Here is a 16879-nt window from a genome sequence, read left to right as displayed (position 1 = left end):
GAGAAAGTAAATTGAGTACCTATTGACTCTAGCAATACCGGGGTAATTAATTGGAATAAAACATTTTGATCCTTTTTTTTTTCTTATAGCGCCTGATTCTGTGTGTGAAACATGCAAATATAAAAAACTATCTAATGATCAAGGATATTTTTTGATAATCTGCTGCTAAAAATCGCCATCAGATTCTGATAGATCTACATTATAAATACCTATTTAGATAAGTTTATCAAAATAGATAGTCTAATTGCCATAATAAAAATTCTGTTGTGTGTACATCAATGAGTTTCTAAAATACTAGAGTAGCAATGTCTTACAAAAGATTCTCAGAAATGCGTAACCACTTTTTTGTTGAAAAGACAATGTCAAGTCATATATTCGTTATGTCATTATGTATGTGAGATATGCCTGCAGGCATCTTCGAAGTGGCAACGCGTTGCTACCGTAAACTTCCAATCTAGTTACGTTAGTAACATAGAATATCATTGGTGTACATAGTAAAAATTCTGTTGAAAAACAACAACAAAATTATGCTGTATGGATCCTGCCATTCACCTTTATTCGAACCACAATTTAAATATACGTGAGAGAGCCATGCTTCGGCACGGATGGGCCGGCTCGACCGGAGAAATACCACGTTCTCACAGAAAACCGGCGTGAAACAGCGCTTACGCTGTGTTTCGCCGAGTGAGTGAGTTTACCGGAGGCCCAATTCCCTACCCTATTCCCTTCCCTACCCTCCCCTATTCCCTTTCCTTCCCATCCCTACCCTCCCCTATTAACCTATTCCCTCAAAAGGCCGGCAACGCATCTGTAGCTCTTCTGATGCTGCGAGTGTCCATGGGCGATGGAAGTTGCTTTCCATCAGGTGACCCGTTTGCTCGTTTGCCCCCTTATTTCATAAAAAAAAAATTAGTTTATAAGTATTATTTCTGAGTTAATATGTAATATTTGTGATTATTTTACGAAATGGGAAGTCCTATTGTGAACTGTCAATCCAGGATACACCGACGTTAAACTAGGGTCTAGGACTTATCATTATGAAAAAAAAAAGTAATTCCATGTATTTAAATTACAAGTAATCTGATTAAATTGTAATTAGAATAAAATTTATTCCAATTACATTCGAATCAATTACTGGTTAATTTCAGGTGCACAATTACTTCATCAATCTGATTATTTTGTAATCAGATTAACAACTACAATGTATTTGTAATTTTGTAATCGTTAATCTAATTACTTTTTGCCCAACTCTGGTAATTAGGTAAGTAGGTAATTATCGGTCGTTGGACGACCTCTGTGGCTCAGTGGGTGGGCTGTCGGTAGCTCAAGCCGGGGGTCGCGGGTTCGAATCCCGCCGACGGAACAAAAAGTTTTCAAAGCTCCTGGGTCATGGATGTGTATTAAATATGTGTATCATATAATAAAAACCTTAACCCTCTGCCACTGACGTGACGTCTGACAGACACCAGGATACCTATGAGTAGTTGCTACGTTGCCAATTCGCGCCGTATAGTTTTGTCTCTCTCTGTACCTTCCTGCGTGGACGCAAGCCGCCCGCCAGTGCAGTGTAGGCAGCTGCAACGCGTGTATGTGTGGAGCTAGAGCTGTTTGGTGTCTACCAGACGTAAGGTCAGTAATAAATGATGGATCTGGCAGACGTAACGTCAGTAATATCGCTATAATTTCATATAATTGCTATAATTTCAGTGTAGTAAATACGTATGGTCAGTAAATTAATGATTAAACTTCTAGCGCAGCTACTTTTATTATCATATATTATTGCTTTTAGATGGCAAGCGACTCTCAAAGTAGACCTGCAAGGAAGGGAAAGCTCGAGAATCCCTGCACTAAAACAAAGAGTTTATAATGAAAGATTACCTAGAGAATTGAGAATGACTTTACGTCGTGTACTAGGCAATGATTTACCTCCTCCACCCCCCAGGGAGCCTGAATCATCATCAACAAGGAAGTTATGTCGAGTTCGCCCAAGCAAATTGAAAATAAAACAAGATTTGCCTGTTGTGCTTGCGCAAAACCTATTTGTCTGCAATGTTCCGTACAAATTTGTGAAGACATAATAGAGAAGTTTAAGGCTGATAAAAAAAAACTACTCTAAGGATTTCTTTTTTATTGCTTTTTTGGTTAATTTTATGTTTAAAGAAGACTGATTTAAGTTAAAAGTGTTGATTTTATGCTACGTTTTATTTTAAATAATATTTTAAAGGAGGCTGTGCCAAATGTTACTATTATTACTATGATAATAAAGATTTAATATTTTCGTAATTATGTGTTTTATTTAACATAATTAATATTAAAATGAGTTTTTATATAATACTACTAACTACACATATTATATCTAAACAACTTAATTAAAAAAGTTAACCATAAAAAAATATTGATAATCAAAGTTTACGTCTGACAGACTACTCCTCAGTAGAATATTTACAAGAACGCCACCTCAGTGGCAGAGAGTTAAATATATGTATAGTATAAAAGTATTAAATATATTTCCGTTGTCTGGTACCCGTAACACAAGTCCTTCAGGTACTTACCACGGGGCCAGACTGACGTGGTGTGAAGCGTCCATAGATATTATATTCATTATAATCTATATTCTATACTAATATTATAAAGCGGAAGAGTTTGTTTGTTTGAACGCGCTAATCTCAGGAACTACTGGTCCGATTCAAAAATTATTTCAGTGTTAGCCCATTTATCGAGGAAGGCTATAGGCTATATTTTATCACGATAAGACTAATAGAAGCGAAGAAATAGAGAATAAATGTACGTTTTCTGTGACATTCCTAAAATACACGGGCGACGCCACGCGGAACATCTAGTGTATTATGGTTGCTCGGGATGTCTCTTCGTCACGTGATACTTCAAGCTGGGCCACTGCACGAAGCTCTCCCCGCACAACTTGCACACGAATCTTCGGTCATTCAAATGTATCCTCATATGTATTTCCAAATATTTTGCCGTTTTAAAACTCTTGTCGCAAACATTGCACTCAAAAGGACGTTCGGAGCGATGAACGAACATATGCCTGTTTAAGACGCTGACAACTGCCAATGACCTTGAGGATTCGCATTTCTAAGCCACGCCCCCTAATTGTCCGATAAGACAGCGCCAGCTTTGCTAGCGGCTAAACCGGGAACTTCTAAAAGATAGGTTTGATTAATATTGAGCTGTCGCATAGAGATTTCAATAGATGGCGCGTAATAAATAAATACTATGTACTATACTTCCGTGAGCGAACTATAAGAGTGCGGAAGATTAGTGCAGAATGCAGATAGAACGGAGCACAGCGGAGAGGTAATATTAACGCACTTGAAAATAAACTTTATAATCATTACACTAAAGTGCATAAATGCTTGAACCTTACAAAAAATGCACGTTTGTCCTCGAGGATACGCGGGAATCTTTAAAAGTTTGAAGTCGATATTATACTGATTCGTTATGTCTATTGTGGTAGTAATGTAAGCCATACACGTTACGCAGGTAGACCGGAATGTGTGTGGGAATATACCTGTGCAGTTTTTTGGACCTGCGCAGGCGACCAGGTCCCACACACATACCGGTATACCTGTGCAGGAATACCTGCGTGCTGTACAGGTGGATCTCTCCCCGGTAGACCGTAGCGTGTAAGGCTTACTTATGGTAAATAAAACACAGTTATTCTTTTATAATATACCTATTATATTATAAAATAATGACAAAACCCAACTGCGTAAAAACATTCAATTTTTTTCATAAACATTTTTTTCTGTTACATTAGAATTTACATTAAAATTACAATTACATAAGTACAGCAAGAAATAAAACAAAATTCAGGAATCGTTTTTTACTGTCCCGGCAAACGTTGCTTTGCCATAATATTATATTTACGATAATATTATTATTTTAATTAAGTGACTAACGGCCGTTCCCAATATATGATCTATCTCTGGTTTTGCCCTACTAGAGATATGAATAGCTCACATTAGACATTAGAGACATATATTTTGTCAATTGTGAGCTATTCCTATCTCTAGTAGGGCAAAACCAGAGATAGATCAAATATTGGGAACGGCCGTAAATAGGTAAGTATGTCACCATGGCAACGTTGATCGCTATCCCGTCGCACAAACTTAATGGTCGCCGTCAGTCTCAGGTTATAATAATTTACTATTATTTATTCAACAAATGCACTTTATATATATATATATATATATATATAGCTGGGCACCGTTAATCAAATAGTTAACTTCGTTAATCGTTAATCCGTTAAAAAAAATGTTAGCTTCGTTAAACGTTAAAGCGTTATACTGCGGACGAATTAGCGCAAGTTAACGTTAATCGTTAATCCGTTAATATGTGTAATATGGCCTTGTTGTAACTTATATCATTGCGTTAGTGTACATACAAAACCTGTTGGTTTAAGGTTTTGGAAGTTAACAGGTTAGGGACAAAACAAAATACTTCTATAATTATTGTATTCTAGGTAGAAATTACAATACAATAATTATTATAGATATAGTTTATTGTTATTATAAATCATTTGCATGTTGATAAAGAAGAGTGCAGTATAATTTAGTTAGGTAACTAAATTATACTGCACTCTTCTTTATCAACATAATGAAATGATAAAACGAAACAAATATCTTCTCACTCGCATGCGCCTGAACATGTATATCTAGTATTATTTTTGTTTCGTCTGAACCTGTATTCGCGCGGCGCCGCGGTGCCGTGCGGTAAATAGTAGGCATTGGATTAACGATTAACGGACTTCTGCATATTAACGGAAGTTAACCAGTCCGTTAATATTTTTAAAAGTTAATCCGTTAATCAAAATGTTAACTTCGTTAATTAACGATTAACGGATTAACGAGTTAATGCCCAGCTATGTATTACTTTAGGGTGTGTACGTGTTCCTTGTAGAGAGTTCACTGTGAAAGTAGCAGCTCTGAAAGACGATTTTTTTTCTTTTGTATGAGCAAGGGCAAGTGTCACGAGTTTCCCCATACAAAAGAAAAAAAATTAGGTCTTTCAGCGCTGCTACTTTTACAGTGAACTCTCAACAAGGAACACGTACAAACCCTGTGTCGAGAAAATTGAATGCCGAAATCACCTACTTCGGAACTTCTGTAATAGGCTAAAAATTTACAAACTGATACGAAATATCCCATCAAAGACACAAATTTGACCCAAAGCGTGATCATGATGAAGTTATTAGAAAATTATTAGAAAACTTTGGCCGGGTGATAAAAAGAAGACCCAACACTGCAAGTGCTAACCTAGTAAAAGACATTTTATATAAAAAAAAAATAAGCTTCGTTTCTTCTATCAAACATGGCCAAGAAAATTAAAAACAAGCAATAAGAGATTTAGAATTACAAGAAGGAATTAAAGTAAAGCCTTGCGGGCTATTTATAGATACAGACTTGCCATTTTTAGGAGCAACGCCCGATGGAATTTGCGATGAAAAAACTATTTTAGAAATTAAATGTCCCATCACAGCATATAACATTGGAGTAGACGCTGCTATAACACAACAAAAAGTTACATTTTGGAAAATAGATAAACAGGGCAAATTAAATATAGACAAAAATCACTCCTGGTTTTATAAGGTGCAAGGGCAGCTCCATATTTCAGGTTACGAATATTGCCTTATTATTATTGATAGGCATGTAATGGTCTTCATTTGAGTCACTATCAATTATCAATATTAGATTGCAAAGTATGCATAGAAATGTGAATTTTGAATTGAGGCCATCTTGCTTTTCACCTACTAGTTCTATGTCAGTTAAAGCACATCCAAAAGGACCATGATGAGAAATTTCTTGCAACCTCTTATAAAAATATGAAACACTTATAATTCTTCTTCCGACATCAGGTTTCTTCTGAGGAAGTGCAGTTTCAACAATAAGCTTTTCAGCATCACATTCAGCCTCCAAACTACATAGTCCAGTGTCAAGGGTACTTTTTTCTTCCAGCCTGTAAGTAAGTTTATACTTTGAGACATCGACATTTAACAACAGTTTAAAAACTGGATCACCACAAAATTTCATAAATTAAAATGATTAACTTTTCGATTATTGGGAAATAGGAATTAGGATAAAATTATACAGAACTCAATATTTAAAAAAGCCTTTTGCTCGTTTGCCTTCTAATTTCATTAAAAAGGTATACTAAAAATTTTATTAGGCTAATACGCTGCACTCCGCAGTAGGGGTGGGTCGTTATGTGATTTTTAACCGACGAAACAAGTTGTAACTGTACGACGCGGGCGCCCGGTAACGGTGTGACGTCATATCACAATTTCGCCGCGCGGGCCCCATACAATAAACGTGATTTTTTGCTCTATCTCAATAACTGTAACAGGTAGGCACTTGAAATTTTCATCAAGGCCTTAATTATATATGTACTTTAATAATTAATAATAATATTATATTATGTTACTAAACTTTTCGATTATTGGGAAATGGGAGTTAGGATAAAATTATACAGAACTCAATATTTAAAAAAGCCTTTTGCTCGTTTGCCTTCTAATTTCATTAAAAAGGTATACTCAAAAATTTATTACGTTAATACGCTGCACTCCGCAGTAGGGGTGGGTCGTTATATGATTTTTAACCGACGAAACAAGTTGTAACTGTACGACGCGGGCGCCCGGTAACGGTGTGACGTCATATCACAATTTCGCCGCGCGGGCCCCATACAATAAACGCGATTTTTTTCTCTATCTCAATAACTGCAACAGGTAGGCACTTGAAATTTTCTTCCAGGCCTTAATTATATATGTACTTTAATAATCAATAATAATATTATAATAAAATAAAAAATTAAGGGGGGCTCCTATACAAAAATCACAAATTTTGGCCTATTTTGCACTATAACGGTATGTGTATTCATAAGGGAGTCCGATTAGTAACATAATATAATATTATTATTAATTATTAAAGTACACATATAATTAAGGCCTCGGTGAAAATTTCAAGTGCCTACCTGTTGCCGTTATTGAGATAGAGCAAAAAATCACGTTTATTGTATAGGACCCGCGCGGAAAAATTATGATATGACGTCACAGGCGGTCGCGGGACTGTTAGCGGGAATCGATATTTTTTGAAACTTTGAATGCCTATAAAATCAAAACTACAAGGTATTTTTGACTGCAACAAAAACTAGTGTATTTGTATACATACAGGCTTTACTGTGACAAAATTTCAAGCAATTTGGCATACCTAGTAACATTCTCAATTAAACCTTCCTGCCCAATTATTCCAGCGGGGCTAAAATGGTCGCTTTGTTGAATCATGAGACGAATCATAATATGATTAATTTCTCTAATATCGCAAAATGCAACTCTGCTTGCAATTCATTTTTGTATTTTTGCACTGATATGACATTTGTCAGTTTTGACAATTCATTTGCTGAATTGATTGAGAGGAATTGCTAAATATTACCATTTTAGCCCCGCAGGGCTTAGGTATCATTAGGAGAGCCCATTTAACCAAAAAAATGGGTGTTATTTTTTTTTAAATGACAATATTTTATCCCATTTAAAATCGTTGCAGAAAGGTCACTCGCGGCGCGGGGGAATGAAAGGGGGTGACGCCGGGATGAGGCGCGCGCGCGGGCCTATAGCCTATAGCCTTTTTTCAAATCGGACCAGTAGTTCCTGAGATTAGCGCGTTCAAACAAACAAACAAACTCTTCCCAATTATAATATTAGTATTGATATAAACTAATTAATATTTTTGCTAGGTAATCTGCGCGGAACTAGTTGGCCGCGCCGCCGGTATGCTCACATACCGGCGGCGCGGCCAACTAGTTCCGCGCGGACTATAGCAAACTCGCTGTCGCTCGCTAGGTCGACCGGTGCAGTGAGCGGCGGGCGCTAGCTGCGACTCCAAACGAAACAACGCGACGATCGCTCGACGGTACTTCATACCACCCAATGCAATAAAAACGTTACAAAAATCACTACTCTACTATATAAATACGACTCGAAACTAGTTATTCGGTTACTGTATGTAGCTAGTTATTGTAACTATAGTGACGTGAAATAACGCTCACCCCTACTCCGCAGTGAAGCCGCACCCTATTAGGGCCGGGACACAAAAACACGGTCCGGCGCCGTACGACGTCGCGTCGTCGTGCCGTGATTTTGTGTCCCGGCCCTTACGGAGCATGTCCTTGAATAGAGCTGAAAGAATCGCGCAATCGCATCGCGCTCAAATAGTAATAAACTTATTATATCTATATTTACCTAGCCTATCGTAATTGTAAAAATATACTTGCCTTTTTAAAATACTACCCGTCGCTATATTACGATCGGCATTTGCTACATTTTCCACTGTGTTATTTTCTAATTCCATCGTTTTCGGTCGACTGGAAAAAAATTAAATCATAATAATATCATAAAAAGGCTAAAATAGCTTGTAATAGATAAACTGGATCATAAAAAATACAATGAATGAGCCATGCTTTGGCACGAATGGGCCGACTCGACCAGAGAAATACCACGGACTCACAGGAAAACCGGCGTGAAACAGCCCTTGCGCTGTGTTTCGTAGTCGTGAAGGACGTTTGGTTACAACTTATAATAAGTAGATAAATAAACTTATATTACCTTTCCAACATACTACCTGCCGCTGGATCTGAATTGGCATTTGGTGATTCGTTTGGGTTATCAATAATTGCACTATCCATGGTTTTCCGCCGCCGCCTGAAATAAAAATTTAAATAATAAAGGCCTAAATAAAACTTCAGATTCAAAGCAAAATGAACTTATAGTACCTAATTATAGTACTTGTACTATTATTTATTCTGTGCTAATAGTGATAAAAAAAAACCATAAAAAGTATTACGAAAATTCTCTGAAACTCGATCCATAGACCGATTGAATATTGATTTATCAGAACGATCCCCGACGCGCGACGCTAAAACTTATTTAGGCGAACGAAATAATCAACTTTATGAGTGGTGATTTTTTAACTTTTTGAACATTTATTTTGGAGTGCAAAACTCCAACATAAATGTTCAGATACAAAGCAAAATTATTATCAGTGATAAAATAAAACATAAAAAACTGTATTACGATTTACGAAAATCCTCTAAGATTCGAACCATAGGCCGATTGGAAATTGATATAATGTTATCACAACGATTGTGATAACATTATTATGTCAATTTCCAAGGTCTATGGTTCGAATCTTAGAGGATTTTCGTAAATCGTAATCAATCGTAATACAGTTTTTTTATGTTTTATTTGACACAACGATCCTGGCTATCCTAAAACACATTGAGAGTGACGAAATATTTTGATTCGGGGTCGTAATTGTTCGTTTTTTTTTAATAAAGACGTACGCAACTAGAAAGTAGATAAAATTGAACTTACTTTTACTTCCATCATGTATTTGTGGCTTTCACGAAGCTGTCGCTTTTTTGCTGGACGTCTTTTCTTTTTCTAGTCACCCATTTTTACAGACGCGCAATATAATTTCAAATATTTACAGAAAAATATTTACAGAATAAACTTAATATACTATAAAACAATGAGAAATACCTATATACAAATTTTAAGAACTAAACGCTTCAATTACACTAAAATCACAATATCGGCAGAGCGAAATCCGTCACACGTCCACATAGCACCGCGCCTCAGCGAACACTGTCGGTTTTCATGCGAGAGAGAGAGATGTGAAATGTTCACTCAGAAACGTGGATATATTTTTCGTTTGTTAGAGGAAAAATAAATATTGTGGGAAATCTAGATGTCAGAGCCGAAAATTAAATCGGGCAATCTTTGGATTTTCATAAAAGGTATCAAATAAACAAATTTTTAAAGCATAGATTGTATTATTACTTTAGTTAGAACTGTTTAAAGTTCCCGAAAGATGTGACTTTGGTAATTTTTTTCATCCAGTAGGAGTACATTATTTTATTATTTAAATCGGACAAGCTTTTCCAAATATAATCAAAAATCACATATATTTTTTTTGTGCCAATCAATGAAATACATACGTCTAGAAAACTGCACAAAGATGTCAAATTGGCAGCTGTCTGCGCCTTAAATAATCGTTATCGGCAAATTTCTTGTGGCAGACGTCACATTCGAAGTCTCTTTCTCCCATGTGAAATGTTCTCTGATGACGCAACAATTTGGATTGGTTCGCGAACTTTCTGTCGCAGATGTTGCACTTCGGCATGGGCACTCCGTGAGCTTCCTCCATGTGCGCCGGCCGCTTGTGACTCGGCACGCAGACATCACAGAGGTGGCAGCTCCGTAAGAGTCGGCGTTTCTTCAAATGCACATCCTTATGATGCTGCCTGACAAAATCCTTTTTCTTAAACACTTTCTGGCATATGTTACACGAAAACACCGTTGCTCCGTCTTCGTTTGTAGTAAGCGTGTATCTCGGATCCTCTTCTTGTTCACCTAGAATTACACAACTATTTATTTTCATATTTTGAATAAATTTTTGCTCTCAACTTCGCTCTCGTGGGTAATTCGTAATAAAAAAAGTATGTTGCATATAAGTACATTTTTTTACGAATGCGGGATAAGTTGTGTCTTTGCGCTCGCTGTTTGAATCGAAAAGACGCTGTTTGCCCACCATTATATATCAATTTAACTTGACTTGTCAGATTTAACTGACATGTAAACTTGTCGCACTCAAATGAGATCGGCCGTAAACACAGCGTAAAAGACATACTTATTACAAAATAGTATGAAATTAAACAAATTAAACTACACACGATTTTAAATAGATCTGGCCATTTTCTCTTCATTATCGCCTCTTTATAGAAACTCAGACTCATAAGCGTTTGTTAATATGACGTTGACGATCGACTCGTCTTATGTCCATTCCATACAATATGTTGATCGGCGATTCTATAAATAAGCGATAGGAAACGCGCGGGTGTCACTGAGCAGTGGATAATTCATTAGGGCCTCGCGAGCGAGCAGGGTTATAAGGGTTCCTTGTTGACGACTAAACCCTAAAAAAATAAGGTTGTTTATATTAAGTGTGAAAGGGATCGATCTTTTTAATAGGTTGTGTGTAGTGGAATCTGCAGATTAGCTAGGTAATGTGCACGTTAACGTATTCTGCATTCTAACGGTAACATAATAATATACAACATAATTATTTATGAAAAAAAGACATTGGCCGTGTTCGTCGGCGTAATTTTTTGTGCATTCGCTGCAAAACCTAGTTATTGCGCAAGTGCAAATCATATCATGCCATGGCAACGACAACTGTTTACGTCTTGACATTTAACCCATTTAAATAATATTATTACATCGTCGATAATTACCTCCACTAAATTTTCCAAGTGATCCATATCCATTATAGACCTGGGGCCAGTGACAGATTTTCATGACCAAGTCCCTCCCAACCGAAACTTCGTAAAATGAATAAGGTTTTTTTTTTCATGGGTGGGAGGCTGCCACTGCCCAGTGCCCACCCCACCCACGGATTCGCAGCTGACGGTCTCTTATGGATTGTACAAAGTTTCGCCCGGGAGGAAATCATTGACCAAAAATTTTGCTGGCTACCGGGCCAATATCCATATTTTCCATAATAAAATAATCAAACACTATTATAGTGTTAAGTAAATAAATTATTTTAGTCAATTTAGGCTTATGTATTTATGTTTAGCTTTTATTATTTTAATCATCTTGTATAAACAATTAATACGTTGTTTACGACTTGACCAGCAACTTGTTATGGCGTCGTTGCCATGACAATTGACATGTTTTGGACATGCGCAATAAAAGGTTCGTCCAAAAATACGCCGACCATAGACATAATATATATATTATGTCTATGACGCCGACGAACACGGCCAAGTATTAATTGAATTGAAGAATAATATTTTGGCAGGCATCTTAACGAACAGCCGCTGAACTCTGAGGCGTGCAAAATTGTACCATAATGTTTTAGATTTTAAGAAGACATTTCGTTGGATACATTTTTTAAGATAAACTTCTGTACGGAGTACTATTATATATTCTGTGCCTTGGTTAAAGGGCCTGGGGGCACGGTAGTTCCCCTTCCAAGACGAATCAAGCGAAGCGCAAACCTTTTCTCGAAGTGTCTCGTCGTTTTTTTGAACCCTCATAGATTTGGTTTTCGGTTTAGTAGATTAACTTAAAATATGTAAAATTAGCTAAAGTTAAGGTCGATAGAGTTAGGCCGTGTAGATTCAGAAGCTTGGCTCTACATGAGAATTGAGATCTAATATCTTTTTCACAGGGCAAACCTTGTGGTCGTCTTGACAACATTTTACTAAAAATGTGTTGTGAGGGTACATGCGCAAACTTTCCACAAACATCCAACTCGGTCGATCATGTTTAAGCGAGTCGGGTACGTTTCTGGAATAGTCTGGGCCTCGTTTCGGCCCATATAGCCGCAGGGAGGCGAGCTAGTTCAATTCAGTTTGAGCTTCTTTCGAGACGAGTTCGAAGTGAGAACAAGTGATCATGAGTGATACTAGTGAAACCTACGACTTCGTAGTGAGTGTTTGGACCTAGAGGCAACGATATCAAAATACTAAGATACGACGTATGCCGTCAAAACTGTAGCAATGTTTTTGCATGCAAAATGGGTATCGAGAAAATATTGTCGTCCTTTTTTGTCTTACAGTAATAGCAACTATTACTTTCTCTTTCACTCATTTTACGCTTTCAATGCATATTTTACGTAATCAATGCATTAAACACGTTCGGCTGTCACCGCGTCCCAAGGCACACTGCTCTCAGATGAGTGAGCTCACTCATTTCGAGGGTGACACATTTTCGCGCTGACGATTGTATGGAATGCCTTTTCTAACGTTCTAATTCTATGCCTAGAGGTACTTCTCTCTCGGATCTAGTGCTAGTGAATAAAGTCTTCAAAAAAGTCAGCAGGTCTTTCTCTCCAAATCCTTCGAACCGTAGCACGTAATCTTCCTGACTTCGCTAAGAACAGCAAATAGCGATTCCATTAAATATTTTATTAGTATTTTGATAGCAGCAATTTGTATAATTGTTCATATAATAGAACTTTTGATGTAATATAATAGAAATTGCTCAAATAATAGAACAATAGAGATAAATATGATGTAGTCGTAAAACAACGCGTCACGACTAGCGACGCTTTGACTGTGCCCCAGACCCCAGTGTGAGTTGCGACTTGCGCCTAAAACGTTGTCAGAGAATGTTGTAGAACAGCGTTTCCCAACCTGTGGTCCGCAAGTATTTTGGGGTCCGCGGTGTCATCTGTGGATTTTTGCTATTTATTTTATTAAATTAAATGGGTCCGTGAAAACTGTACTTGACTCCCTAGGCACGCGACTGAAAAAGGTTGGGAAACTTTGATGTAGAACGCAGATAATATTTTACATGATGAGACAGCTCATCGTGTTGATTGCGACAGCGACTGTTTTAGTATACTTAAGTATGATATTGAAACACATGTAAATATAATAATTGATTACAAACTCTGCACCTCTTCGCAAGACTGCACATTGGACAGATTTTTGGGTAAGGTTAAAAATAAATATAATTGGGAATTAAATTCAATCAATAATTTTTAATTATTATCATAGAATTAAATATTTATTCGTAAACTTAAAATAAAAACATAACCCTTCCCGGCAGTGGGGTAACAAAACGTTCATGCATTTAAGTATACCTCAAATATATTAATTATAGTCTAAGAAAATTAGTTTCAAAATCGTCGATCAGACCAAATAATTCATGTAGTTTTGAAAGTTAGTACAGTTATTCCTAAAGGTGTCATCGTCATATTATTTTATTTATTAGTAAATTTAGAAAAAAACGAACGTAGATGCATAGCTTTAACAGATCCCAATATTGTAAAAAAAATAATTTGTCTAGACGCATTGTCTAGGAATGGGGAATACGTTTGTATGGAAAAACAGTGTGAGCGTACCCTTTTAATACTCTGTATTTTCTAAAGTAATGATCGTACAGTAAAAATGTTTGACGTAATTTATAGGAAATTTAATGTAAGTACATAATTAGACGACCTCTGTGGCTCAGTTGTTGGGCTGTGTGGTAGCTCAAGCCGGGGGTCGCGGGTTCGAATCCCGCCGACGACGGAACTAAAAGTTTTTAAAGTTCCTAGGTCATGGATGTGTTTTAAATATGTGTATCATACATATAATAAAAATCTTAAATATAATGTATAGTATAAAAGTATTAAATATATTTCCGTTGTCTGGTACCCGTAACACAAGTCCTTCAGGTACTTAGCACGGGGCCAGACTGACGTGGTGTGAAGCCTCAATAGATATTATTATATATAAAAAAATTAATGTAGAAGTCATTAAAGAGTTATTATAAATAATTTTCAAGCTACAAGCAAAATCTTTGAAAAAGAGACCTTTCCCCCCTCCCCCAACGCCAGCTGGTGTCGCTCCCGAGTCCCGCGGGGCTAAAATGGTCGCATTGGAGAATCATATAATTAATCATAATATGATTAATTTTTAAACTCCACTTTGCGTGCAATTCATATAGTGATTCTCCAAAGCGACCATTTAAGCCCCGCCGGACACCTTTAGGAACAAATATTTCCAAACCAACTTTCAAAACTACATGAATTATTTAGTCTGTATTCCTTAACTATCCCAGGCTATTATATTTGGTAATTAACATATTAGGTATTAGGTTCCTCGGGATGTCTCTTCTTCATGTGATATTTTAAACTGGACGTCTGAACGAAGCGCTCCCCGCACAACTTGCACACGTATCTCCGGTCATCCAAATGTATCTTCATATGTGTTCGCAAATATTTTGCCGTTTTAAAACTCTTATCGCAAACATTGCACTCAAAAGGCCGTTCGGGGCGATGAAGGACCAAATGCTTGTTTAAACGAGCGTTATCGCCAAATTTCTTGTGGCAGACGTCACATTCGTAGTTTCGTTCTCCCATGTGAAATGTTCTCTGATGACGCAACAATCTGAATTGGTACGCGAACTTTCTGTCGCAAGCGTTGCACTTCGGCATGGGCACTCCGTGGGCTTCCTCCATGTGCGCCGGCCGCTTGGAACCCGGCACCAAGACATCACAGAGGTAGCAGGTCCGTAAGAGTCGGCGTTTCTTCAAATGCACCTCCTTATGATGCTGCTTGACAAAATCCTTTTTCTTAAACACTTTCTGGCAAATCTTACATGAAAACACCGTTGCTCCGTCCTCGTTTGTAGTAATCGTGTATCTCGGATCGTCTTCTTGCTCACCTAAAATTACACAACTATTTATTTTCATATCGTGAATTTAAATTTTACTCTTATGAGTTTTTGTTTTTCGCAACATATTTTTTTATTTGTGAAGGACGTAAAATTAGGTTGTTACTATAGGTTCTTACATAATAATATTACGCACACTGGTTTTGGGACATATTATATTATGTCGCAGTCATTAATCTGCGATTAGATTGAATGACTAACGCATTCATTGAACGACACCATTCAATTAAATGACTTAAGGACAACCCGTCAAGACGTTGACTGCGACGTTTAACGTCTCGACTCTCGACTAAAAGTCATATTATAATGCAGTCGATAAATGGGATGTTATAATTTTTAAGTAGCCGTTGGCGGCGTGATAACAGGTAAAATCCATGCTGTCATTATTATATTACAAATAAAGCACTTTAAATTCAATTTAATCGCAAAAAATATCAACACAGTGCTATCAGCTGTGCGAGCTGTTTGACGCCATATTTATTTTGGTGACTACTGTGGCGCCGCTGTGGAGAAAAAATTAAATACATTCAGTTACCTGACTGATTTCATGTTCGCTCTCTTTAAAGGGCTCTGTTACAAATCGCTAACTAGCTGGACGTTGAGTGACGATTGTTCAATCGATGTTCGGCCGAGTCATTCAATTGAATGGTATCATTCAATGAATGCGCTAGTCATTTTATCAAATTTTATGTGATGTCAATTTTAATTTTAAAGATATTGACTCCAGAGATATTATCAAGACTTTCAAATCAATCAATATTAAAAGTACCAGTGATCTCTGGGGTCATCATCATCATCATCATATCAGCCTATAGTCGTCCACTGCTGGACATAGGCCTCTCTCCATGAACGCCAAGATGACCGATCTCCTGCTACTCGCATTCAACATGGGCCTGCAACTAAGCGGAGGATCTCTGGGGTATGTCCACAAAAATTATACAATCAGTAATTGACATCATTGCCCCTTACCTAGTCTTAGTTTTTAATAATTGTATTAAAAGTGGTGTGTTCCCAGACCTAATGAAGCACAGCAAGGTGATGCCTCTATTTAAAGCTGGGAAGAAATCAGACCCAGCCAATTATAGACCAATCCATATTGCCGACTTTAAGTAAAATCTTTGAAAAAATAATTTTAAATCAATTACTTGCTCACTTTAACTCAAATAATTTATTACATAATAATCAATTTGGTTTTACTAAAGGTCGGTCTACAACAGATGCAGGCATTAGTCTTCTGTGTAGTATTTTTGAAGCTTGGGAGGGGTCGCAGGATGCACTTGGTATTTTCTGTGATCTTTCTAAAGCATTTGACTGTGTGGAGTATGATACTCTAATAAGAAAACTACACCATTATGGTATAAGGGGCACGGCACTTGAACTTCTAAAATCTTACCTTACAAATAGAACGCAGAGGGTGGAAGTTAACTCCATAATGTCTAATGGAACCAAAATAAAACTAGGTGTGCCACAAGGGTCCATTTTAGGCCGTTTTCTTTTTCTCATCTATATAAATGATTTACCTTATCTTGTTAAAGACAAGCATGAGATAGTACTTTTTGCTGATGACACTTCACTAATTTTTAATGTGAAGAGACGACATATATTGAATGTACCGTAACTTCTTGGTGGAAGTTCACT

At 37.0% G+C, this 16879-nt stretch overlaps 1 protein-coding gene across 1 annotated transcript; it reads right to left on the bottom strand.

The window, feature by feature from the left end:
* Nucleotides 1-2786: 2786 nt before the first annotated feature.
* LOC121740561 (zinc finger protein OZF-like) lies at nucleotides 2787-15260 on the bottom strand. Its single transcript, XM_042133298.1, has 4 exons — nucleotides 14663-15260; nucleotides 10915-10986; nucleotides 10059-10423; nucleotides 2787-3054 (listed from the first exon to the last, which is right to left on the bottom strand). The coding sequence occupies exons 1-4, from the start codon at nucleotides 15258-15260 to the stop codon at nucleotides 2845-2847; spliced, it is 1245 nt and encodes a 414-aa protein (XP_041989232.1). The 3' UTR covers nucleotides 2787-2844.
* Between the last annotated feature and the right edge of the window lie 1619 nt (nucleotides 15261-16879).

The sequence above is a fragment of the Aricia agestis genome, chromosome 3 (assembly GCF_905147365.1).
Source record: "Aricia agestis chromosome 3, ilAriAges1.1, whole genome shotgun sequence".
NCBI classification, from domain to species: Eukaryota; Metazoa; Arthropoda; class Insecta; order Lepidoptera; family Lycaenidae; genus Aricia; species Aricia agestis.
The sequence above is the reverse complement of the archived record's forward strand: the minus strand, read 5'-3'. Positions and strand labels throughout refer to the sequence as shown.